At 34.8% G+C, this 27,862-nt stretch overlaps 2 protein-coding genes across 2 annotated transcripts in view; one reads left to right on the top strand and one right to left on the bottom strand.

Annotated features, from left to right (window-relative positions):
* LOC142228676 (uncharacterized) overlaps positions 1-27,862 on the bottom strand; it is a 596,821-nt gene that overhangs the window by 506,336 nt on the left and 62,623 nt on the right. The gene's annotated exons all lie outside the window — the stretch shown is intronic.
* On the top strand, positions 1,148-18,822 carry LOC142229087 (saccharopine dehydrogenase-like oxidoreductase). Its single transcript, XM_075299618.1, has 7 exons — positions 1,148-1,328; positions 1,393-1,518; positions 1,587-1,821; positions 7,417-7,609; positions 7,681-7,827; positions 18,118-18,456; positions 18,517-18,822. The coding sequence occupies exons 1-7, from the start codon at positions 1,206-1,208 to the stop codon at positions 18,641-18,643; spliced, it is 1,290 nt and encodes a 429-aa protein (XP_075155733.1). The 5' UTR covers positions 1,148-1,205; the 3' UTR covers positions 18,644-18,822.

The raw sequence follows: 27,862 nt of genomic DNA, 5'->3' as shown, positions 1-27,862 counted from the left end.
CTTAATTCAATATCGCTCCCTGTTAAATAGCGCTCCAAGCTACTAAACACATATATGTTTATAGGCTATTTCTAAATTAATATATGTTTGCATCCAAGCATATTATATTTAAAAACATTTTATGTCCCAAACATAATATGTTCTAACATATTAACATACATGTCCCAAACATGTTATGCTAGTTTATGAACATTATATGCTTGCACTCAAAAATATTGTGTTTAAAAATTTGTGTTCCAAACATATAATGTTTATAGCCAAACATATGAAAAACAGTCTTTTTCATCCGTGTATAAAATATAAAATGAGAGACAAGCGGACAATTTGGTGGAGTACAATTTAGTTGAATTTTTGCATGAGTTAGTTCATTTTTTCAATAAATTAGAGAGTTTTATCTGTCTAAGAGAAATCACACCCTCAGTAATAGATATTTCAGTATCTTTAAAAATTAAAAACAAAACGTATGTAAAACCCGAAAATTTTTAAACTCTGAGGCACTAAAGCCAATATTAACTTTATTTTAGTTAATGGAAATTCTAATTTTTATATACTTAAATGGGTTGTAAAATTGTACTAATTTTATTATAGTTTTATTATAGTATTTTTCAAAAAAAAAATAATTTCGTATTGAAAAAACTGTCCCCCAACAAGAGAAATAAATAATAAATAAATAAAAAATTCTTGGATGTGGAAAAAAATTTACCGACTTTTATCATCATATCGGCGTTTTCAACATAGTTTAGTTAAAAACTTCTAAAATTAACCTGCATTCCTGGTGGGTTCACGTTGTTTTTAGAGTGCACATTAAAACCCGATTTAAAGCCAAACAACCAAATTATCAACACTTGATTCTGAATAATATTGATTGTCTTCACGCTTATGATGACTACATACAACGAACAAACATTCCATTCGAAAATAAAATAAGAAAAACAATTATAGCAATTTAAATAAACTCGAAGTGAATACTAACGATATGTGTACCCAGCTCCCCCATACACAAACAATCCGAAATTGCTTTAAATCTCTAAAGATCAGAGTACACACTTCTTATCGAGAAAGAGAACAGAAAAACAAAATGCATAAAAACATGAAGCTGACATTCTGTAGATTTTGTCAAAAATTCAAAAATTCTTATTCAGTTTAAGTCTCAACCTTACTCAAAGAAGATCGCATAGCAAAGCATTGAAATTCAATTTCGAGAAATGGCTACTGAAAAACTGGATGCCATTATATTTGGAGCTACCGGATATACGGGTAAAATTGTAGTGGAAGATGCTATTGAAATTTTAAAAGATTTTAAATGGGGCATTGCTGGAAGAAATGAGGTAAGGTGATTCTCTACAGATATTAAAATGGGAAAATGAAATGCCAAATTGATAATTTTTCTAGTCAAAACTCCTGACAATACGAGAATCCATAGGTAATCGTATAGGACAAGATTTAAGTCATATTCCCATAATTATAGCTGATGTTAGTGATTCGAAATCTCTAGATGAAATGGCGAAAAGATGCAAGGTAAATGAAAAAATTAAAACAAGTATAAGTGGTCAACACATTTTACTAATTTATCTCTCTCAAAACAGATCATCTTGAACTGCGTTGGTCCCTATAGAGTATATGGTGAAGCTGTGGTCAAAGCTTGCATTGATGCCGGTACCCATTATGTTGATGTCACTGGTGAACCTCAATTTGTCGATAGCATGCAATTGAAATATCATGAATTGGCTCAAGCTAATGGTGCATACGTCATACCCACTTGTGGTTTTGAAAGCATTTGTGCTGAAATGGCAGTGTTGTATACCGAAAAGAATTACCCAGGTAAAGTGTAGCGCATAAAATGTAAGCAAAGAATTGTGGGTACCAAAATTATGGATCGAATAATAAATTTAAAGTGACAATTTTATACCCTCCACCATAGGATGGGATTAACTTTGTCATTCCGTTTGTAACACATCGAAATATTGCTCTAAGACCCCATAATGTATATATATTCTGGATCGTGGTGAAATTCTGACTCGATCTAAGCATGTCCGTCCGTCTGTTGAAGTCACGCTAACTTCCGAACGAAACAAGCTATCGACTTCAAACTTGGCACAAGTAGTTGTTATTGATGTAGGTCGGAAGGTATTGCAAATGGGCCATATCGGTCCACTCTTAAGTATAGCCCCCATATAAACCGATCCCCAGATTTGGCTTGCGGAGCCTCTAAGAGAAGCATATTTCATCCGATCCAGCTGAAATTTGGTACATGGTGTTAGTATATGGTATCTAACAACCATGCTAAAATTGGTCCACATCGGTTCATAATTATATATAGCCCCCATATAAACCGATCCCCAGATTTGGTTTGCCGAGCCTATAAGAGAAGCAAATTTCAACCGATCCGGGTGAAATTAGGTACATGGTGTTAGTATGTAGTCTCTAACAACCATGCAAAAATTGGTCCACATCGGTCCATAATTATATATAGCCCCCATATAAACCGATCCCCAGATTTGGTTTGCGGAGCCTCTAAGAGAAGCAAATTTCAACCGATCCGGGTGAAATTAGGTACATGGTGTTAGTATGTAGTCTCTAACAACCATGCAAAAATTGGTCCACATCGGTCCATAATTATATATAGCCCCCATATAAACCGATCCCCAGATTTGGTTTGCGGAGCCTCTAAGAGAAGCAAATTTCATCCGATCCGGCTGAAATTTGGTACGTGGTGTTAGTATGTAGTCTCTAACAACCATGCAAAAATTGGTCCACATCGGTCCATAATTATATATAGCCCCCATATAAACCGATCCCCAGATTTGGTTTGCGGAGCCTCTAAGAGAAGCAAATCTCATCCCATCCGGCTGAAATTTGGTACATGGTGTTAGTATATGGTATCTAACAATTACGCTAAAATTGGTCCACATCGGTTCATAATTATATATAGCCCCCATTAAAACCTTTCCCCAGATTTGGTTTGCGGAGCCTCTAAGAGAAGCAAATTTCATCCCATCCGACTGAAATTTGGTACATGGTGTTAGTATATGGTATCTAACAATTACGCTAAAATTGGTCCACATCGGTCCATAATTATATATAGCCCCCATATAAACCGATCCCCCGATGTGGCTTTCGGAGCCTCTAAGAGAAGCAAATTTCATCCGATCCGTCTGAAATTTGGTATATGGTGTTAGTATATGGTCTCTAACAACCATGCGAAAATTGGTCCACATCGGTCCATAATTGTATATAGCCCCCATATAAACCGATCCCCCGATGTGGCTTTCGGAGCCTCTAAGAGAAGCAAATTTCATCCGATCCGGCTGAAATTTGGTATATGGTGTTAGTATATGGTATCTAACAACCATGCAAAAATTGGTCCATATCGGTCCATAATTGTATATAGCCCCCATATAAACCGATCCCCAGATTTGACTTCCGGAGCCTCATGGATGAGCAAACTTCATCCGATTCGGATGAAATTTGGTTCGTGGTGTTAGTATATGGTCTCTAACAACCATGCAAAAATTGGTCCAAATCGGTTCATAATTATATATAGCCCCCATTAAAACCGATCCCCAGATTTGGTTTGCGGAGCCTCTAAGAGAAGCAAAGTTCATCCGATCCGGCTGAAATTTGGTACATGGTGTTAGTATATGGTATCTAACAATTACGCAAAAATTGGTCCACATCGGTTAATAATTATATATAGCCACAATATAAACCGATCCCAAGATTTGGTTTGCGGAGCCTCTAAGAGAAACAAATTTCATCCGATCCGGCTGTAATTGGGTACATGACGTTAGTATATGGTCTCTAACAACCATGCAGGAATTGATCCACATCGGTCCATAATTATATATAGCCACCATATAAACCGACCCCCATATTTGGTTTGCGGAGCCTCTAAGAGAAGTAAATTTCATCCGATCCGGCTGAAATTTGGTACATGGTGTTAGTGGTCTCTAACAATTACGCAAAAATTGGTCCACATCGGCCCATAATTATATATAGCCCCCATATAAACCGATCCCCCGATGTGGCTTTCGGAGCCTCTAAGAGAAGCAAATTTCATCCGATCCGTCTGAAATTTGGTATATGGTGTTACTATATGGTGTCTAACAACCATGCAAAAATTGGTCCACATCGGTCCATAATTGTATATAGCCCCCATATAAATCGATGCCCAAATTTGACCTAGCCCCTTGGAAGAGCCTCATGGATGAGCAAAATTCATCCGATTCGGTTGAAATTTGATACGTGATTTGGTATCTAACAACCATGCACAAATTTGTCCACATCGGTCCATAATTATATATAGCCCCCATATAAACCGATCACCCGATGTGGCTTTCGGAGCCTCTAAGAGAAGAAAATTTCATCCGATCCGGTTGAAATTTGGTACGTGGTGTTAGTAAATGCTCTCTAACAACCATGCAAAAATTGGTCCACATCGGTCCATAATTGTATATAGCCCCCATATAAATCGATCCCCAAATTTGACCTAGCCCCTTGGAAGAGCAAAATTCACCCGATCCGGTTGAAATTTGGTACGTGGTGCTACTATATGGTCTCTAACAACTTTGTAAAAATTGGTCCATACCGTTCTTAATTATATATAACCCCCATTTAAGACGATCCCCAGATTTGACCTCCGGAGCTTTTGGAGGAGCAAAATTCAACCGATCCGGTTGAAATTTGGTATGTGGTGAAATTTGGTACATTGCGCTAGTATATGGCCGCTAACAACCATGCCAAAATTGGTCCATATCCGTCTATAGTTATATATAGCCGATCCCCAAAAATAATTTTCCAAAATTTGGTCAAGATTTTATTTCTATAGAAAATTTTGTCAAAATTTTATTTCTATAGAAAATTTTGTCAAACTGAATTATATACGTATTTAATCGGTTTTTTTGTATTTAATATATACACCGTATGGATTAACTTACAATTGAGAAGACGGTGTTAAAAAGTTTTAAGATACCTTGCCATCGTCAAGTGTTAACGCAACCCAATTAATTCGATTGTGGATTACAATCTTTAGCACAAGTTTCTAAGCAATCCATGGTGGAGGGTACATAACATTCGGCCTGGCCGATATTACGGCCGTATATACTTATTTAATTTATTTAATTAATATCAAATACAATTCTTAACCCTTAAATGTGCACTGTATCTTTTAAGATACAACCAGAAAACAATTCTTACTTTTTTAAAATTTGACCGAATTTTACGAAATCAAGTTGGTTGCATTTAAAACATCATAGCGCAGTTTTAAAAAATATGTTTTTCCGGAAAATCTGTAGTACTTCGGTTTAAACTGAAACCAAAATTAAAAATCAAATTTTGCCCGAAAAACTAGAAATCTACAAATTGGAGAATAATTAATATTTACCGCACGGAAAAAAAATTCATGAACATTTTTCCAATTAAAGTCTTAATTGAGTTATAAAAAATGTTTAATTAAAAATTTAACTGATTCATTAAATTATTTAATTGAAATAAAAATCAATCACAAAAATTGATAGTATAAATTAATTTGTTAATTGGATCAATTAATTTTTTAATGGATACAATCATTTCTGTGATTGAAGACATTTCAATTAAAAAATTAATTGGAGTAATTAATTTCGTGATTGAATCAGAATTTATTTTTTTTTTTTGGTGCAGAAATAAAAGTGAATTTGGTAAAAAATTTATGTAGTGTACAAATATCTCTATTCTCTACCACAAATTGTTTATTTGTAAACTAAAACTTAGTTTAATGCGCACTGTATCTTTTAAGAAACAACCACTATTTTTGCAAACAAAAAATAGAAAAAATTTGCTATGCTGATATTCCTTTTTTTATCATTTTGCATATTATATATTTTATCGGAGGAATTGGTGTTCTTGTGCATTTAAGGGTTAAAAAAATGTCACGAAAATTTTTACAATTAAAATCTTAATTGACTTTTAAAACATATTAAATTAAAAATTTAATTGATTCAACAACTTACGTAATTTCTGTGATTGAAGACATTTCAATTAAAAAATTAATTGGAGTAATTAATTTCGTGATTGAATCAGAATTTTTTTTTTGGTGCAGAGATAAAAGTGAATTTGGTAAAAAATTTATGTAGTGTACAAATATTTCTATTCTCTACCACAAATTGTTTATTTGTAAACTAAAACTTAGTTTAATGCGCACTGTATCTTTTAAGAAACAACCACTATTTTTGCAAACAAAAAATAGAAAAAATTTGCTATGCTGATATTCCTTTTTTTATCATTTTGCATATTATATATTTTTTCGGAGGAATTGGTGTTCTTGTGCATTTAAGGGTTAAAAAAATTTCACGAAAATTTTTACAATTAAAATCTTAATTGACTTTTAAAACATATTAAATTAAAAATGTAATTGATTCAACAAATTACTTAATTTCTGTAATTGAAGACATTTCAATTAAAAAATTAATTGGAGTAATTAATTTCGTGATTGAATCAGATTTTTTTTTTTGTGCAGAGATAAAAGTGAATTTGGTAAAAAATTTATGTAGTGTACAAATATCTCTATTCTTTACCACAAATAGTTTATTTGTAAACTAAAACTTAGTTTAATGCGCACTGTATCTTTTAAGAAACAACCACTATTTTTGCAAACAAAAAATATAAAAAATTTGCTATGCTGATATTCCTTTTTTTATCATTTTGCATATTATATATTTTTTCGGAGGAATTGGTGTTCTTGTGCATTTAAGGGTTAAAAAAAATTTCACGAAAATGTTTACAATTAAAATCTTAATTGACTTTTAAAAAATATTAAATTAAAAATTTAATTGATTCAACAAATTACTTAATTGAAATAAAAATCAATCACAAAAATTAATAGTATCAATTAATTTTCTATGGTTAAAGCGAACTCTTTAACAAATCAATCGACTTTTGGACAACGAAAACAATTTGAACTTTAAAGACATCCCAGCAAAAAATACTTCAGCAGTAAGAGTTTAGTTTTTTTTTGGTATACAATAAAGTAGACAGTGCATCCACACTGCATGTATCAGTGGCAATAACGTAAACGAGTAATCAAACTAGTTTATTACCATTTGTTTACTTTATTGCAACCAATTCATGCAGTATAGATGCATGAAAGGTAGTGCTGGTTTCCTTCATACCAACAATGCTATAAAATAGGAAACTCAAAATTATATATCACTGCTGAGCAATATTGTTATTGAAATGAGCAATTATATCAGCGCTATGTAGAAGCTGCTCTATATCGGGACATCTCTCACAAAAATCAGCGCTGATTCGGTTGTATTGTTATCAGTTGGTACTGCATCTCTCCCTTACAATCCTGCTGAAATAGTGCTCCATTTTTTGCTGGGATTTTTTTTTTTTTTGTTTTTTCATTGTAATGTCTAATAAAACTTTCTTGAATTTCAGGTCTACTCAACTCTGTGGAATCATATTGGGAAACCAAATTGAATTATGAGAATAAATCCTCTAAAGCAATATTGCATAGTGGAACTTGGGATAGTGTTATATATTATTTGCAACATTTTAAAGAAATTGCACTTTTACAAAGGAAATTAAATTGTGAAAAGGTGCCAATATTTAAACCGGAATTGAAGCCACAGTATGTATACGCATCAGGAATTCAATTGAAGAAATTTTATTTGATTCAATTTTGTTTTTGTTATTATTTAGATCTGGCATTCAAAAAACTGAAGACTTGAAAAGCTATTTTTTAAATATTCCCACAACTGCCCGGTACATGGTTCAAAGATCTCAACGTTTGCTTTATCTAAATGAAGAAAAGAGACCAATACAGTTTACCACATACGTTGGATTTCGGTGAGTATGCTTTAAAGTATATTTTATTTCGTTTTGATTGATCCAATTTTGATTATGATTAAAATGTCCTCAATCATGAAAATGATAGTATCAATCACAGTTTTAATTGGGTATAAAAAAAAATACTTGATAAAAAATTATTTGATATTTGAGCTAGAGTAAATATTGTAATAATATGTAGTTTAAATGGTTTGGACATTGAACTTTGCCTGCATTGATATCAGGCTAATATAAAAATAAATTTTTGAATTGATTGCACACTTAAATAAAAAAAACAAGTAAGGAAAGTCTAAAGTCGGGCGGGGACCGACTATATTATACGCTGTACCATTTTTTAGATCCATATTTTCGATAACATATCAAATCCGTCAGATGTGTTGGGTTTTGTTCTCCTGTACATATATTTAAACGTGACTCGATCTGGATAGAATTTGTTTGACTTCTACAAAATTTAGTCAATGCATGGTTTTAAGCTGAAATCAAAAACAACAAGTATATACGGCCGTAAGTTCGGCCAGGCCGAATCTTATGTACCCTCCACCATGGATTGCGTAGAAACTTCTACTAAAGACGGTCATCCACAATTAAATTACTTGGGTTGCGACCGATGGCAAGGCATCTTAAAACTTCTTAACATCATCTTCTAAATTGTAAGCTAGTCCAGGCGGTATATAGTAAACAAAAGAAAGGTCGATTAAATACGTATATATTCAGTTCTCGACTGGTATACAGTATGTCAAGAAAGTCTTTTGACATTGCCAAATATTTCAAATTCTAGAAATAATTGAAATATTAAATATTTTATTAAATTTTTAATTCTGTGTACGTATGTATACTTTGCAAAATACATAATAAAATATTTTTTTAAAATTTCATTATATTTAATTTTGGAACAAAACATAATTTTTATCCCATTGTCAAAACACTTTCTTGACAAACTGTATATAGTGAAGAAATAATTACGAACCGATACGAACTTTTGTGCGGTAATTATAGAGCCAAAATTGAAATATGGGGGTCGCTTTATATGGGGGCTATATAAAATTATGAACACGAGTCTACCAAAAATGGCAGATTTTTTACTGTTTGGTAGATTGGTAGAATTCTTAATAATTCGGAAGATCTTGCAAAATATTCCTCTCCACCTATGAAATGCTTCATAAATTTTCCATAGAAATAAAATTTTGAAATAAAAGAAGGAATAAGAAATAAAAGAAATAAAATTTTGACAAAATTTTCTATAGAAATAATTTTTTGACAAAATTTCCTAAAGACTTAAAATGTTGACAAAATTTTCTATAGAAATATACAATTTTGACAAAATTTTCTATGGCAATAAAATTTTCGTACATTATTTTTGACTCGAGTGGCAATCGTGATTTTTGTGTGATTGGGGATCAGTTTATATGGGGCTATATATAAAGGAAAAGGACCAATGAAATGCTTCAATAATTTCCTATAGAAATAACATTTTTAAATAAAAGAAGAAATAAGAAATAAAAGAAATAAAATTTTGCATAGAAATTATATTTTGAAAAATTTTCCTAAAGACATAAAATGTTGACAAAATTTTCTATAGAAATATACAATTTTGACAAAATTTTCTATGGCAATAAAATTTTGGTAGATTATTTTTGGCTCGAGTGGCAATCGTGATTTTTGTGTGATTGGGGATCAGTTTATATGGGGCTATATATAATACAGATCGAAAAGGACCAATTTTGGCATGGTTGTTATCGGTCATACACCAGAGAAATGTACCAAATTTCAACCTGATCGGATGAATTTTGCTCCTCCAAGAGGCTCCGGAGGTCTAATCTGGAGATCGGATAATATAAGTACTATATATAATTATGGACCGATATGGACCAATTCTGGTATGGTTGTTAGAGACCATATAGTAACACCACGTGACAAATTTCAGCCAGATCGGATGAAATATGCTTCTCTTAGAGGCTCCACAAGCCAAATCTGGGGATTGGTTTATATGGGGGCTATACATAATTAAGAATCGATGTGGACCAATTTTTGCATGGTTGTTAGAAACCATATACCAACAACATGTTACAAATTTCAGCCGGATCGAATGAAATTTGCTTCTTGTTGAGGCTCCGCAAGCCAAATCTGGGGATCGGTTTATATGGGGGCTATACGTAAAAGTGATCCGATATGGCCCATTTTCAATACCATCCGACCTACATCAATAACAACTACTTCGGAAGTTAGCGTAATTTCAACAGACGGACGGACGGACGGACATGCTTAGATCGACTCAGAATTTCACCACGACCCAAAATACATATATACTTTATGGGGTCTCAGAATAATATTTCGATGTATTACAAACGGAATGACAAAGTTAATATACCCCCCTCCTATGGTGGAGGGTATAACAATAATGATTGAAGAGAAACCAACAATAACAAATAAAACGAATGAAGATAGAGGAAGCACGCTCAAAAACAAACCCAGCCAACTACATTCAAATCGATGATTTAAGTTTGGCAAAGGAAAAGAGATATGCTTGCAAATTTGTTTAGGCAGTAGCCGACTATCAAACCTTTTTTCGGAAGGTTCAAGTGTAGTTCACTTTGGGTTGAGTGAATTACCCGAATTTATTCTGATAATTGGTTGATAGTTTTGCTGCAAGTAGAGGATGCTGATGAGGAATGTGGTAATTCCGAAACAGCTGTACATCCAACCATCTTGCAGTCTATAGGGCTTTGCCTAAAAAAAAAAACAAGTATATACGGCCGTAAGTTCGGCCAGGCCGAATCTTATGTACGCTCCACCATGGATTGCGTAGAAACTTCTACGAAAGACTGTCATCCACAAATTTCAACTCACATGGTTGTTAAATATCATATACCACGTACCAAATTTCAACCAGATCGGATGAATTTTGCTTCTCCAAAAGGCACTGGAGGTCAAATCTGGGGATCGGTTTATATGGGAGCTATATATTATTATGGACTGAGAGGAACCAATTCCTTCATGGTTGTTGGATACCCTATACTAACATTACGTACCAAATTTCAACCGAATGGGAAGAATTTTGCTCTCCCAAGGTGCTCCGGAGGTCAACTCTGGGGATCGGTTTATATGGGGCCTATATATAATTATGGACCGATATCGACCAATTTTTGGTCTTCCAAGAGGCTCCGGAGGTCAAATCTGGTGATCGGTTTATATGGGGGCTATATATAATTATGGACCGATATGGACCAATTTTTGCATGGTTGTTGGAGACCATATACTAACACCATGTACCAAATTTCAGCCGGATCGGATGAAATTTGCTTCTCTGAGAGGCCTCTCAAGCCAAATTTGGGGGTCCGTTTATATGGGGGCTATACCTAAAAGTGGACCGATATGGCCCATTTTCAATACCATCCAACCTACATCAATAACAACTACTTGTGCCAAGTTTCAAGTCGATAGCATGTTTCGTTCGGAAGTTAGCGTGATTTCAACAGACGGACGGACGGACATGCTCAGATCGACTCAGAATTTCACCACGACCCAGAATATATATACTTTATGGGGTCTTAGATCAATATTTCGATGTGTTACAAACGGAATGACAAAGTTAATATACCCCCCTCCTATGGTGGAGGGTATAAAAATTTGACAAGCATACTTTTCCTCTGTTGGTTAAGCTACACTTGTAGTTTAGTCAATGCATGATTTTAAGCTGAAATCAAAAACAACAATAAATCTATATAGAGAATTTAAGTCGGCTGCGGTGGTACACAATGTTAGTAAAAACAATATGGGAAACATTTATATCTGAATCAATTTTGAGGCGAATTCGCATTAGAAATATAGGAATATTGGAGTCATTGTTACAAGTTTTCGACTTAGTGGGTATTTTGGTATTTTTTCAAAAACGAAAAAACATAAACATGGAAGCTATATCTAAATCTGATCTATCTAAAGCCGATTTCTACCAAATACATAGTTACTATGTTTATTGTACTCCCTGTGCAAAATTTCACGTAAATCGGATTACAACTTTGACCTTTGTGGTCATATCAGAGAAAATCAGGCGAAAGATATATCTAAATTTGAACCGATTTCAACCAAAATTGGCACGCATATCAAGAAACTTAATTTTACTCCCTGTGCAAAGTAAATCGGAGTAAAACTTTGGCCTCTGTGAATATATGAGTGTAAATCGGACGAAAGATATATATGGGAGCTATATCTAAATATGAACCGATTTCAATAAAATTTGGTAAGCCTAGTTAGAATGTTAATTCTACTCCCTGTGCAAAATTTCACGTAAATCACTTAATACAACTTTGGCCTCTTTGGTCATATTAGTGTAAATCGGGTAAAAAATATATATGGGAACTATATCCAAATATGAACCGATTTCAACAAAATTTAGCGTACTTGACTATACTTTTAATTGTACTCCCTGTGCAAAATTTCAAGCTAATCAGGGTAAAACTCTGGCTTCTGGCAGGGTTGGCCTGTCACAAACTGTGACTTTTGCGACATACATTTGCGACGGTATAATACGTATGTCGCAAAAGTCGTTAACCTACTGTAGAAAACCTAATTTGACAGCATTCGCTGTGAGTTTCTTCAGAAATTTGTGAAATTTTTCCCATGGTCAAGCCTATTTTCTTAGGTGGTATCGAAATTCCCGTTGGTGAGTGTGCAAAATACCTTGGGGTTATATTGGACAGGAGACTGAACATAAAGCTAAGAAAGGACGAAAAAATCCACGGTTACCCTGTACTCGTGCAAAAGGCAATAGGGAAGGTTAGGTTAGGTTAGGAAAATTGTGAACATTCCTAAGAATTGAAACTTCTTCGCACACACCATGGTCGGATATCATCGAATTCGCTGCCTAGATGATGCGACTAAAGTACTTTTAGTTTGCGACTTTTGTTACTTTTTCTACATTTACGACGCGTATGTGACGTTTACAACGTTTACAACTTTGCGACAGTCGCAAACCGAAAAAAGTTTGATACAGACCATCTCTGGCTTCTGGGCCATATAAGTGCATATCAGATGAATGATATATATGGGAGCTAAATCTAAATCTGAACCAAAATCAATAGGGTTCTATTCTGACCCAAACCAGAAACTTGTGCCAAATTTGAAGTCGATCGGACTAAAATTGCGACCTAGACTCTGTCTGTTCACAGACAGACGGACGGACGGACATGGATATATCGACTCAGGGACCCACCCTGAGCAATATTGCCAAAGACACCATATGTTTATCTCGTCTTCTTCTGGGTGTTGCAATAGGGTTCTATTCTGACCCAAACCAGAAACTTGTGCCAAATTTGAAGTCGTTTGGACTAAAATTGCGATCTAGACTCTGTCTCTTCACAGACAGACGGACGGACAGACGGACATAGCTATATCGACTCAGGGACCCACCCTGAGCAATATTTCCAAAGACACCATATGTTTATCTCGTCTCCTTCTGGGTGTTGCAAACACATGCACTAATTTATAATACCCTGTTCCACAGTGTGGCGCATGATATAATTAATTGAAAATAGTTAGTTTCAATCACAGAACATATGTTCACCAAAATATTTCCAATTAAAAATTTTATTGAATTTTCAAAAATAGTCAATTAAAAAAAAATTAAAAATTTAATTGATTCAACATATTAATACATCATAGTATCAATTTATTTGGTGATTGATACTATCATTTCTGTGATTGAAGATATTTCAATTAAAAATTAATTTCGTGATGGAATCCCAAAATTATTTTTTTTTTCTTTGTAACTGTAATAGTCTTTCAAGTTTGATTAGAAAGTTAATTGTATCAATTAATTTTTTGATTGAAAATTTTAAAATTTTAAATTATTTACTTAATGTTTCTAATTTGATTAAAAATGAATTCTATCAATAATTTATAAATAAAAAATGTATTGATACATTTTTTATTTGTTAATTTAAAAATTATTTGATAGAATTTACTTTTTAACCTAACTAGAAACATTAAGTCAATAAAGCCATTTAGACTACCAGATTGTTGGATGGACGATCTTTTCGGAACTGCCACATTCCTCATCCATAAAAAAACTTTTTGGTGTTTTTTTTTGAAAAAAATCAGGAGGTTTTCTTAGTATTTGTGAGGATGGTTCACCTGACAATTCTGTAATGGAGATGACTTTACCTGATTAAAGGGAGCCACCGTGGTGCAATGGTTAGCATTCCCTTGCATACACAGAGTCGTGGGTTCAAACTAGAGGTGTTGTAACGGCTCTCACACTGGATCCTAACTTCTACCTTGTCTGTTCCCATCTCCTCCCGCTCTCTGATCTCTGTCTAGGCTCTGTGATCTTGACATGTTTTATAACTATTTTACTCAATGTGAAAAAAAAAATTCTTCGAGTTGCAAATGTTTATACACAAACTGATAGTATTCTACTCTTGAAGATTATCACGTGTAGAATGTTTTCCTTTACCATTCCATTTTCTTAGAAACAAATAAAAAAAAAACTATTGAATATGATCATTGTAGGTAGATAACCACTATTTAGTATCAAAATCCTTCTTAAATGATCTTATTCAACATATAGCACTAAAATTTTTACCACTCACTAACATCTAATGCCAAAAGTAAAACTCTGTCATGTGAGTAAGATCCCAACTGTACTCAGGACCAAAATTCTCAAACATTCTAGAGTGATTATTCTGACCAACCCAAAAAAAATTTATCTAAGTTTGGCTTTAAATCCCACATGAATGAATGCAAATTAAAGAATCCAAAACAGATAAATATTTCTAAATTTGGATTTTTTTTTTTTTTTGATCTGTCATTATATGGGGAAATATCGATAGATGAACATGAACATGATTTGTTATCAAAGTTTATGTAAATTAATTACTCTATATTTTTTTCCACCGATATCGGGCCCCACGTTGGGCGCCATTTATTTTATGTAACGGCTCTCACACTGGATCCTAACTTCTACTGACCATTGCTACCGAATGTTCCGACCTTGCTCAGTGGAGGGGGGGTGTTCTTGTCGCCGAAGTTAGATCCCAGCCGCTTACACCAACAATAAAATTTTAATGGTAGCATACATTTTTTTTTTCATAATGACAAACCTAGTTAGCTATTTAAAAGAAAACGGAACCGGTCCCGGAAAATGGATATCTAGGTGTCATTGATATCCGATCGGTTATCCCACCCTGCCTTGCCGACCAAGATGTTTGTCAGCCCTAACGACACTCTACACGCTCAAACCTTCAATTTCGAAAATTAAACGCAAATACTTTAATAATAATATTGCATATTTTTAGAAATCATTATATTGACAATTATTTCTAGATCAACAAATAAATTAAAGGGGAATTAAAAATTATGTTAAATTGCAAAAAGTGGCCTATCTCAATATTTTAAAATTCTAATACAAGAAAACAAATCAGAATTAGTTGAATAATCTTAAATAATGAAAATTCCCATCATCCATAGATATATAACAAATTACGAAGATAAAAAAAAAACAAAGATTCTTTAATACTCACGAAATTATTTGAGTTGCTCAGCCAACAAGCGCTTGTGGACCAGTATTTGAGTTACAGTTTCTTAATATAACTTGAAAAGAATAATTTAAATTAAGAGTATATACATATATAAAGGGTGATTTGTTAAGAGCTTGATAACTTTAAAAAAAAAAAAAAACGCATAAAATTTGCAAAATCTCATCGGTTCTTTATTTGAAACGTTAGATTGGTCCATGACATTTACTTTTTGAAGATAATTTCATTTAAATGTTGACCGCGGCTGCGTCTTAGGTGGTCCATTCGGAAAGTCCAATTTTGGGCAACTTTTTCGAGCATTTCGGCCGGAATAGCCCGAATTTCTTCGGAAATGTTGTCTTCCAAAGCTGGAATAGTTGCTGGCTTATTTCTGTAGACTTTAGACTTGACGTAGCCCCACAAAAAATAGTCTAAAGGCGTCAAATCGCATGATCTTGGTGGCCAACTTACCGGTCCATTTCTTGAGATGAATTGTTCTCCGAAGTTTTCCCTCAAAATGGCCATAGAATCGCGAGCTGTGTGGCATGTAGCGCCATCTTGTTGAAACCACATGTCAACCAAGTTCAGTTCTTCCATTTTTGGCAACAAAAAGTTTGTTAGCATCGAACGATAGCGATCGCCATTCACCGTAACGTTGCGTCCAACAGCATCTTTGAAAAAATACGGTCCAATGATTCCACCAGCGTACAAACCACACCAAACAGTGCATTTTTCGGGATGCATGGGCAGTTCTTGAACGGCTTCTGGTTGCTCTTCACTCCAAATGCGGCAATTTTGCTTATTTACGTAGCCATTCAACCAGAAATGAGCCTCATCGCTGAACAAAATTTGTCGATAAAAAAGCGGATTTTCTGCCAACTTTTCTAGGGTCTACACGTTGTGGCAGATCGTAAGTCTATTCATGATGAAATGTCAAAGCATACTGAGCATCTTTCTCTTTGACACCATGTCTGAAATCCCACGTGATCTGTCAAATACTAATGCATGAAAATCCTAACCTCAAAAGAATCACCCTTTAGATGAGTAGGTTTGCGGTCTCCATAGTATTTTCTGGAAAACGTTGATCTATATTGATTGCAATTTTTCAAAGTGTAGTCCAGACAGGGCTCTAGAAATAATTTCCTTATATATGATTTTCTTTTGATACCCGGATTCTTTGTTGCTTCATGTAATTTATAGCGAATTGCGATATTTAGGTAAATTTGGGATATTTATGCCGCATTAATTGCCATTTTGAAAGCCTTTTTTCTTTCACAATCCAATTTAATTGTGCGTTTCAGCCATGTCAAAATTCCATATGCCAATTTTGCAATCTGTGGGATAGTCATCCCACAGATCCAAAAGATCTGTGTCCAAATAACAGCCTTGTCCAACTTCCTGTGATTTAATGATGTCAAACCAATATTCAAATTTAAAAAAATTAAAGGATTTCGGCTAAAGATAAAAATTGTATTTCGCAGCTAATTGCAATAAATCTTATTCGCAAATCAAAACCAATTTCTCTTTATTTTTTTTTTTTCAAAATCTTTGCTTGCAACTTATTATGATTGTGAAGTCGATACAGAATGAAAATTTTCTATTTCCCAATTGACACATGAATGAAAGGCATTTCAATTTTTCAATTGCCTTTTTTCCAAAAAAAACTGAATTTAAATTTTTCAAAGTAAAACTGTGCAAGTGCGTGAAACCCCCGTCATAGTGTGCACGTGAGTAATATTTTGCTCACGCTCACGCACACTCACGACGGAGAAATCTTATTCATGCACACTCACGCACGATATTTTTTGGTAGGACTCACGCTCACGCACGCTCACGAAAAGAAAATTTGTACTCACGCACACTCACGCACACTCACGCACGAAAATCTTTTAAATGTCGTGACTCACGAAAAATATCGTGACTCACGAAAAATGTCCTGACTCACGAAAAACCTCGTGACTCACGAATAATTTTATGAGTAATTTACCTACAGAACATGACTGAAAACATGAGTATGATTAAAATCGAGAGCGTTATAAAACTCTTAACACCTAAGATATCACAAAAATTATAAATGAATTCAACTCCTAAGCATTTTATGTTCGTAAGCGGGATTATTTTCGTGAGCGTATTTTTCCGAAATTCGTTACTCACGCACGCTCACGAAGATATTATTTTCGTGAATCACGCTCACGCACGACATTTGGTTGGATAATCACGCTCACGCACACTCACGCAGTTTCCCTTAGCGTGACTCACGACTCACGCGTGAGTCACGAAAATTTTCGTGAGTCACGACAATTTTGTGTCACGTGCACACCTCTAGTTCAAACCCAGTTTCGACCAAACACCAAAAAGTTTTTCAGCGGTGGATAACCTACCTCAGTAATGCTGATGACATTTCTGAGGGTTTCAAAGTTTCTCTAAGTGGTTTCACTGCAATGTGGAACGCCGTTCAGACTCGGCTATAAAAAGGAGGTCCCTTGTCATTGAGTTTAACATAGAATAGGACAGCACTCAGTGATAAGAGAGAATAGTCTAAGTGAGCCTGATACACCGGGTTGCCACCTAACCTAATCTAACCTAACCTAACCTATCCTAACCTATGCTAACCTACCTGATTAAAACTCAAATAAAGGCAATTGCATTGCCGTTTATTCAAATATATGTGGACTTAAATGTTTTGAAATATCTCTAGTTTTAAACGAGCAAACTAACTTCAATTTCAATATAATTAAATTAAATAAAATCCATTGAATTTTTATTTAATCTATTACAGATCATATCTTTGGGCCATTTTCGTGCCACTAGTAATGATGATTGGCTTGGTGATGGCGCGATTTAATTTCACAAGAAAATTACTGCTAAAATATCCTCAGATATTTTCATTTGGCTATATGACCCCAGAAGGACCTCTCGAAGTTAATAGAAAAGGTGTGGAATTCAGATATACACTAAAGGCAAAGGGTTGGTACAACAGTACACCTCAAACACCAGACCCCAGTGTGGAGCTTATAACCCGTATATCGGGTAATGATCCTTACTATGGAATTACTAGTAAAAGTTTATTAGCATCTGCTAAAACAATTTTACTAGAGCATGAAAAAATGCCTGGAAGGTAAATAGTTTTGAATATTTTTTTTTTTGTACATACATATTTTTTTCTTCCTCATTCCAGTGGAGGAGTTTTTCCACCCGGCTATGCCTTTGCCAAAACTGGTCTTTTAGACGAACTCTCCAATGGAAATTATGGCTTGAAATTTGAAATTTTGGAAAAGAAATGGGACAATATCAATACAAATTAATATTGTTGTGGTTTTTGTTTTATAACTGAATGTATTCCATGAAAGCACACTAAATTAAACTTGCTTTGGGAGAGAGCTCAAAAAAGCCCATACAATATAATAAAATATGAATTTGTAATTTTCCATAAACATATGAATGTTTACACCATATATTCTTTTATTAAATAATTGTTATTAAATTATGATTTGTTTTTAATAATGTATGTATAAAATAGTAGGTGATTTTAAGAGAGAAGCTCACCGCTGTGGTATCACAATGGACTGAATAGTCTAAGTGAGCCTGATATATCGTTTCGTGTTTTTTTTTTCACTGTTAAACATAACATATAAACTGTGCATCAATTGAGATACTATATCTGCTTTATATTGAACTGTTTTAATAAAGTAACCGCAAAAATTTAAACGCGAAAAGCGAACCTTAAGTTGGAATTACGTACTATCCCGTCATATGTTCTTACGTTATATACACGCACAGACATGGTTGCCGCAACCATTTAATGCTTATATAGAGCATGTAATTGCCGCGAAAACCATGTATTTTGTCTTTGTAAAAATAGTTTTCGAGCGGAGAAAAATGTATGGTGGCAATAAACATTTAAATGGTTCTCAAATGCCGCAAACATGTTCTATTATTTAAATGATAGAATTTGAGACCATTACATGGTCGGGAAAATCATGTACCTGACCATTCAATTTTTTTACTTTTCTGCAGGGAAAAAAGTATTTTTATAGGTTACGTATAGACATGTCTAGAACTATTACATGGCCATAATGACCATGTACACAGTCTCACATAAGTTTACATACCCTTGAGGTTTTTACCTTACAACTAAACATGTTTCTTGTTGTTGTTTATAATCCAGACTAAAAACATCTTCTTGAAAATGGACAAATACTTTGTTTTTCAAATTAATCTACAAAATCTAAAGCATATATATGCATATTTTATCATATTTTAATAATTAAAGAAAATACAATTTCTTAAACCGTATGTAAACTTGTGTAAGACTGTGTACATTGTTTTCGTAACCATTTACTTTTTTATTTTTTTTTTTTTGCAGCGGAAATAATTTTATAAAAACATTGAGCAGGTACACATGATTTTCATTTTGCCCGTCGGTCGTGTGTTGATTATCTCATGGAATGGACAGAGAATACGGAATTACTGTGTTTTGTGTTAATTTATTTATTCAGAAGTGCCACGTGGTTTTATGTGAACACAAAAAAGGGAAGTGCAATTGAAAAAATCTGCCTTCTTTCTGCATTTTGATATATGGTATAATTTATTTTTATTTGCACTTACATGATGTCTGCGTTGGTACATTTGATGGGCACGATGTAAATATGGAATAATTACTTATTGTTGAAATTGAAATAAAATAGAGTGTGTAAAAATATATGATGAATACAATGAATTAGTTTATAAATAAATAACAAGTATATATATATATATATATATATATATATATATATATATATATATATATATATATATATATATATATATATATATATATATATATATATATATATATATATATATATATATATATATATATATATATATATATATATATATATATATATATATATATATATATATATATATATATATATATATATATATATATATATATTATATATATATATATATATATATATATATATATATATATATATATATATATATATATATATAAGTTCGGCCAGGCCGAATCTTATGTACCCTCCACCATGGATTGCGTAGAAACTTCTACGAAAGACTGTCATTCACAATCGAATTACTTGGGTTGTGGCATCTTAAAACTTCTTAACATCGTTTTCTAAATTGTGAGTTAGTCCATACGTGGTATATATTAGACAAAAAAATTATGTATAGTTAAGTCTACAAAAAATTACGAATCGATATGGACTTTTTGCACGGTACGTAGAGAGCCAGAATTGAAATACGGGGGTCGCTTATATGGGGGCTATATAGAATTATGCACTTGATATGGACCAATTTTTGTGTGATTGGGGATCGATTTATCTGAGGGCTATATATAACTATAGACCGATATGGACCTAGTTAGGCATGGTTGTTAACGGCCATATACTAGCACCATGTAGCAAATTTCAACTCACTTCCAAGAGGCTCCAAAACCAAATCTAGGGATCGGTTTATATGGGGGCTATATATGATTATGGACTGATATGGACCACTTTTGGCATGGTTGTTAAATATCATATACTACCACCACGTACCAAATTTCAACCAGATCGGATGAATTTTGCGTCTTCAAAAGGCACGGGAGGTCAAATCTGGGGATCGGTTTATATGGGGGCTATATATAATTATGGACTGATATGAACCAATTCCTGCATGGTTGTTGGATACCATATACTAACATCACGTACCAAATTTCAACCGAATCGGATGAATTTTGCTCTTCCAAGGGGCTCCGGAGGTCAAATCTGGGGATCGGTTTATATGGGGGCAATATATAATTATGGACCGATTCCGACCAATTTTTGCACGGTTGTTAGAGATCATATGCTGACACCAAGTACCAAATTTCAACTGAATCAGGTGAATTTTGGTCTTCCAAGAGGCTCCGGAGGTCAAATCTGGTGATCGGTTTATATGGGGGCTATATATAATTATGGACCGATGTGGACCAATTTTTGCATGGTTGTTAGAGGCCATATACTAACACCATGTACCAAATTTCAGCCGGATCGGATGAAATTTGCTTCTCTAAGAGTCTTACAAGCCAAATCGGGGGATCGGTTTATATGGGGGCTATATATAATTATGAACCGATGGGGTCCAATTTTTGCATGGTTGTTAGAAACCATATACTCACACCATGTACCAAATTTCAGCCGGATCGCATGAAATTTGCTTCTCTTAGAGGCTCCGCAAACCAAATCGGGAGATCGGTTTATATGGGGGCTATATGTAATTATGGACCGATATGGACCAATTTTTGCATGGTTGTTAGAGACCATATACTAACACCATGTACCAAATTTCAGCCGGATCGGATGAAATTTGCTTCTCTTAGAGGTTCTGCAAGCCAAATTTGGGGGTCCGTTTATATGGGGGCTATACGTAAAAGAGGAGCGATATGGCCCATTTGCAATACCATCCGACCTACATCAATAACAACTACTTGTGCCAAGTTTCAAGTCGATAGCTTGTTTCGTTCGGAATTTAGCGTGATTTTAACAGACGGACGGACGGACATGCTCAGATCGACTCAGAATTGCACCACGACCCAGAATATATATAAAGGGTGATACGGACAAAATTTGGTCAATATAAACTTGACGTATTTCATTCAATTTTGCATTTAAAAAACACCCCTCATTTTGAAGGTGTGTGTGTGTAGAATGTTGCTCCTATTTTGATTTTGGAATTCACTCTTCAGTTGTCAAAATGCCGTCCAAGCAAGAAGAGCAGCGTATTAAAACTTTGCTCGCGCATCGCGAAAATCCGAGCTACTCGCACGCAAAGCTGGCAAAATCGCTAAAAGTTGCCAAATCAACCATTACAAATGTAATTAAAGTGTTTGGGGAACGTTTGTCGACAGCCAGGAAGTCTGGATCGGGGGGAAATCGAAAACCGGAAGCCGCTGAGACGACAAAGAGAGTTGCCGGTAGTTTCAAGCGAAACCCTAACCTCTCTCTCCGAGATGCCGCAAATAAGCTGGGTGTATCGTCTACAACCGTGCATCGAGCCAAAAAACGAGCCGGACTATCGACTTACAAGAAGGTAGTGACTCCAAATCGCGATGATAAACAAAATACGACGGCCAAAGCACGATCCCGGAGGCTGTACTCGACGATGCTGACGAAGTTTGACTGCGTGGTAATGGACGACGAAACCTACGTCAAAGCCGACTACAAGCAGCTTCCCAGGACAGGAGTTTTATACGGCAAAAGGGAGGGGAAAGGTAGCAGATATTTTCAAGCACATAAAACTGTCAAAGTTCGCAAAGAAATATCTGGTTTGGCAAGTCATCTGTACCTGAGGCTTGAAAAGCAGCATTTTCATAGCTTCCGGGACTGTCAACCAAGAAATTTACGTGAAAGAGTGTTTGAATAAACGTCTGCTGCCTTTCCTGAAGAAACACGGTTGTTCCGTACTGTTTTGGCCGGATTTGGCATCTTGCCATTACGGTAAAAAGGCCATGGAGTGGTACGCCGCCAACAACGTGCAGGAGGTTCCCAAGGACAAGAACCCCCCCCCCCCCCCCAACAAGCCAGAGCTCCGCCCAATTGAGAAATACTGGGCTATTGTCAAGCGGAACCTAAAGAAGACCAAAACAAGTAAGGAAAGTCTAAAGTCGGGCGTGGCCGACTATATTATACCCTGCACCACTTTGTAGATCTAAATTTTCGATACCATATCACATCCGTCAAATGTGTTGGGGCTATATATAAAGGTTTGTCCCAAATATATACATTTAAATATCACTCGATCTGGGCAGAATTGTATAGACTTCTACAAAATCTATAGACTCAAAATTTAAGTCGGCTAATGCACTAAGGTGGAACACAATGTTAGTAAAAAATATGGGAAACATTTAAATCTGAAGCAATTTTAAGGAAACTTCGCAAAAGTTTATTTATTATTTATCGCTCGATGTATATATGTATTAGAAGTTTAGGAAAATTAGAGTCATTTTTACAACTTTTCGACTAAGCAGTGGCGATTTTACAAGGAAAATGTTGGTATTTTGACCACTTTTGTCGAAATCAGAAAAACATATGTATGGGAGCTATACCTTAATCTGAACCGATTTCAACCAAATTTGGCACACATAGCTACAATGCTAATTCTACTCCCTGTGCAAAATTTCAACTAAATCGGAGCAAAAAATTGGCCTCTGTGGTCATATGAGTGTAAATCGGGCGAAAGCTATATATGGGAAATATATCTAAATGTGAACTGATTTCAACCAATTTTGGCACGGATAGCTACAATGCTAATTCTACTCCCTGTGCAAAATTTCAATTAAATCGGAGTAAAAGATTGGCCACTGTGGTCATATGAGTGTTAATCGGGGGAACGATATATATGGGAGCTATATCTAAATCTGAACCAATTTCAATTGGCACACTTGACTACACTACTAATTGTACTCCTAGTGCAAAATTTCAACCAAATTGGGGTAAAACTCTGGCTTCTGGGACCGTCTTAGTCCATATCGGGCGAAAGATATATATGGGAGCTATATCTAAATCTGAACCGATTTCAATAAAATTTGACACACTTGACTATAGTACTAATTGTTCTTCTTGTGCAAAATTTTAAGCAAATTAGGGTAAAACTCTGGCTTCTGGGGCCATATAACTCCATATTGGGCGAAATATATATATGGGAGCTATATCTAAATCTGAACCGATTTCTTTCAAAATCAATAGGGTTCTATTCTGAGCCAAAACACATACTTGTGCCAAATTTGAAGTCGATTGGACTAAAACTTCGACCTCGACTTTGATTACAAAAATGTGTTCACGGACAGACGGACATGGCTATATCGACTCAGGAGCCTACCTTGAGCATTTTTGGCAAAGACCATGTGTCTATATCGTCTCCTTCTGGGTGTTGCAAACATATGCACTAACTTATAATACCCTGTTCCACAGTATGGCGCAGGGTATAAATATGGGAAACATTTAAATCTGAAGCAATTTTAAGGAAACTTCGCAAAAGTTTATTTATGATTTATCGCTCGATATATATGTATTAGAAGTTTAGGAAAATTAGAGTCATTTTTACAACTTTTCGACTAAGCAGTGGCGATTTTACAAGAAAATATTGGTATTTTGACAATTTTTGTCGAAATCAGAAAAACATATATATGGGAGCTATATCTAAATCTGAACCGATTTCAACCAAATTTGGCACGCATAGCAACAATGCTAATTCTACTCCCTGTGCAAAATTTCAACTAAATCGGAGTTAAAAATTGGCCTCTGTAGTCATATGAGTGTAAATCGGGCGAAAGCTATATATGGGAGATATATCTAAATCTGAACCGATTTCAACCAAATTTGGCACGCATAGCTACAATGCTAATTCTACTCCCTGTGCAAAATTTGAACCAAATTGGGGAAAACTCTGGCTTCTGGGACCGTATTAGTCCATATCGGGCGAAAGATATATATGGGAGCTATATCTAAATCTGAACCGATTTCAATAAAATTTGGCACACTTGACTATAGTACTAATTGTTCTTCTTGTGCAAAATTTTAAGTAAATTAGGGTAAAACTCTGGCTTCTGGGGCCATATAAATCCATATCGGGCGAAATATATATATGGGAGCTATATCTAAATCTGAACCGATGTCTTCCAAAATCAATAGGGATCTATTCTGAGCCAAAACACATACTTGTGCCAAATTTGAAGTCGATTGGACTAAAACTGCGACCTAGACGTTGATTACAAAAATGTGTTCACGGACAGACGGACATCGCTATATCGACTCAAGAGCCCATCCTGAGCATTTTTGCCAAAGACACCATGTGTCTATCTCGTCTCCTTCTGGGTATTGCAAACATATGCACTAACTTGTAATACCCTGTTCCACAGTGTGGAGCAGGGTATAAAAACTGCTAAGGACGAGCAGCAGTTCAAGGCAAACTGGCTTTCTGCGGCGAAGAAGGTGGACAAGGTGGCTGTACAAAATCTGATGGCAGGTGTCAAGCGTGAGGCCCGGCAATTCGGATTTGGAAAAGCGAAAGCTTAACTGAATATTTTTCCTGAATTTTATACTAATTGAACTTGAAAAAGAAATTTAATTTGATTTTTTAAATAAACGATTTCACCGATTTACACGCGTTTTCCCTTGACCAAATTTTGACCGTATAACCCTTTATATGCTAATTTCTTATGAAAATTACATACGAGAATCATTTCTCCCAAGTTGAATCATTTTTTCACCACCACTGTGCATCATCTTCTCATATAGCTACAATCCCTTAATCTTATTTTTTCGATTTCAATTTGTTATTACATTACTGCAACAGCAGATTGAAATCTATTTTTAGAGGCATTGCTGAATTCACCTGATTGTTGAACGATCACACAATGTCTTGTTTCTAATAAAAAATAACCCCCTATTGGTCTAATATCCAATTCAATGGAATAGAAATTGTAAGCCTGCATAACAGTGAATTTCTTTGTATAAATATAAATTTAATAAACCTTTGAAAAACCCACGCATATGATGTACACCCAAATGGTGTACAAAAGCCATGAATAAAATCCGGAAACCAACAAACTTACTACAACAACTGACAAAAGGGATAGATCGACCCAAAAATGGTTCATGTCAAGTTTCAATAATTATTAAACTACCAAAATTATGTGCTGTTGGTCTATGGTAGCTACGATTACTTTATTGTAATTATGATGACGTTAATATGATGGCATTAAGTTTTACTATCATTGACAACATCATCATCATCAACCTCATCGTACAATATAATAATTACAATAACAATAATAATTTAATTAATAAATACAGCAAAGTATTGTTATAGAAAAAGGCATTCTAATTTACATATCTAACCTATTTGTGGTTTGGTAGATATTTTGGCATCCATTATATGGGAGCTAAAACAATAGGAAATGGTTTATTGCATGTCCTCAGGTAATGAGGGTGTCCCTCATTGAATAACAAAGCTTATGTTACTTTTAGGATACAATATTATCTTTCTATTGTGGACAAATTTATTTGATATAAAGATATTTTAGATAAAAAAGAAACATTATACATAATATCAAAAAAGCTTACATTTACGATGATTTATATGGCTCAGAATTTCTACGTTCACGCAGGGAAGAAACATGATTGTCACAATCATATTCAAAGAGCAAAATAATAAGAATTTTTCGGCGACCATGTGACATTTTCACCTGTAACCATGTTGGCTCAGTGAACATGGTTCTAAGAAAAATAAAATTGTCCTCATCTAAAATGTTATTATATTGATAAAAAGAATTTTGTTTGAATCAAAATACAATGGTCACGATCTAAAATGTTATGGTATTCGTCAAAAATGGTTTTCTTCCAGTTAAGAGAACATGGTCACAACCTAAAATGTTTTGATCTTTAAGGTGGGTATTAAGTTCGAGTTTAGCCGCTAAAAACGTAATTTTTTCACGATTACTTTTCTTTAATAATCCATTTTAAGGAATAAAAACTTTGTGAAAATTTGCTTTGGGCTTTTCCCCTTCAAGATATAATAAAATTTGCAACAAATACGTGTAATTTCATGCATTTTATACCCTCCACCATAGGATGGGGGTATATTAACTTTGTCATTCCGTTTGTAACACATCGAAATATTGCTCTAAGACCCCATAAAGTATATATATTCTGGGTCGTGGTGAAATTCTGAGTCGATCTAAGCATGTCCGTCCGTCCGTCCGTCTGTCCGTCTGTCCGTCTGTCCGGCTGTCCGTCCGTCTGTGGAAATCACGCTAACTTCCGAACGAAACAAGCTATCGACTTGAAACTTGGCACAAGTAGTTGTTATTGCTGTAGGTCGGATGGTATTGAAAATGGGCCATATCGGACCACGTTTACGTATAGCCCCCATATAAACCGATCCCCAAATTTGGCTTGGGGAGCCTCCCGGAGCAGCAAAATTCATCCGATCCGGTTGAAATTTGGTAAGTGGTCCTAGCATACGGTCTCTAACAACCATGCAAAAATTGGTCCATATCGGTCCATAATTATATATAGCCCCCATATAAACCGATCCCCAGATTTGACCTCCGGAGCCTCTTGGAGGGGCAAAATTCATCCGATCCGATTGAAATTTGGTACTTGATGTTAGTATATGGTATCTAACAACCATGCAAAAATTGGTCCATATCGGTCCATAATTATATATAGCCCCCATATAAACCGATCCCCAGATTTGACCTCCGGAGACTTTAGGAGGGGCAAAATTCATCCGATCCGATTGAAATTTGGTACCTGATGTTAGTATACGGCCTCTAACAACCATGCAAAAATTGGTCCATATCGGTCCATAATTATATATAGCTCCCATATAAACCGATCCCCAGATTTGACCACCGGAGCCTCTTGGAGGAGCAAAATTCATCCGATGCGGTTGAAATTTAGTACGTGGTCTTAGTATACGGTTTTTAACAACCATGCAAAAATTGGTCCATATCGGTCCATAATTATATATAGCCCCCATATAAACCG

Source organism: Haematobia irritans, chromosome 3, assembly GCF_050003625.1.
Source record: "Haematobia irritans isolate KBUSLIRL chromosome 3, ASM5000362v1, whole genome shotgun sequence".
Classification (NCBI taxonomy): domain Eukaryota; kingdom Metazoa; phylum Arthropoda; class Insecta; order Diptera; family Muscidae; genus Haematobia; species Haematobia irritans.
Note: the sequence above shows the minus strand (reverse complement) of the source record. Positions and strands in the feature narration are given on the sequence as shown.

Excerpts from the sequence above, each read along its gene's own strand:
- LOC142229087 (XM_075299618.1), top strand. The coding sequence starts at position 1,206 with ATGGCTACTGAAAAACTGGATGCCATTATATTTGGAGCTACCGGATAT. Across the intron at positions 7,610-7,680 it reads AAACCGGAATTGAAGCCACA|ATCTGGCATTCAAAAAACTG; the intron begins GTATGTATACGC and ends GTTATTATTTAG. Across the intron at positions 7,828-18,117 it reads ACCACATACGTTGGATTTCG|ATCATATCTTTGGGCCATTT; the intron begins GTGAGTATGCTT and ends AATCTATTACAG.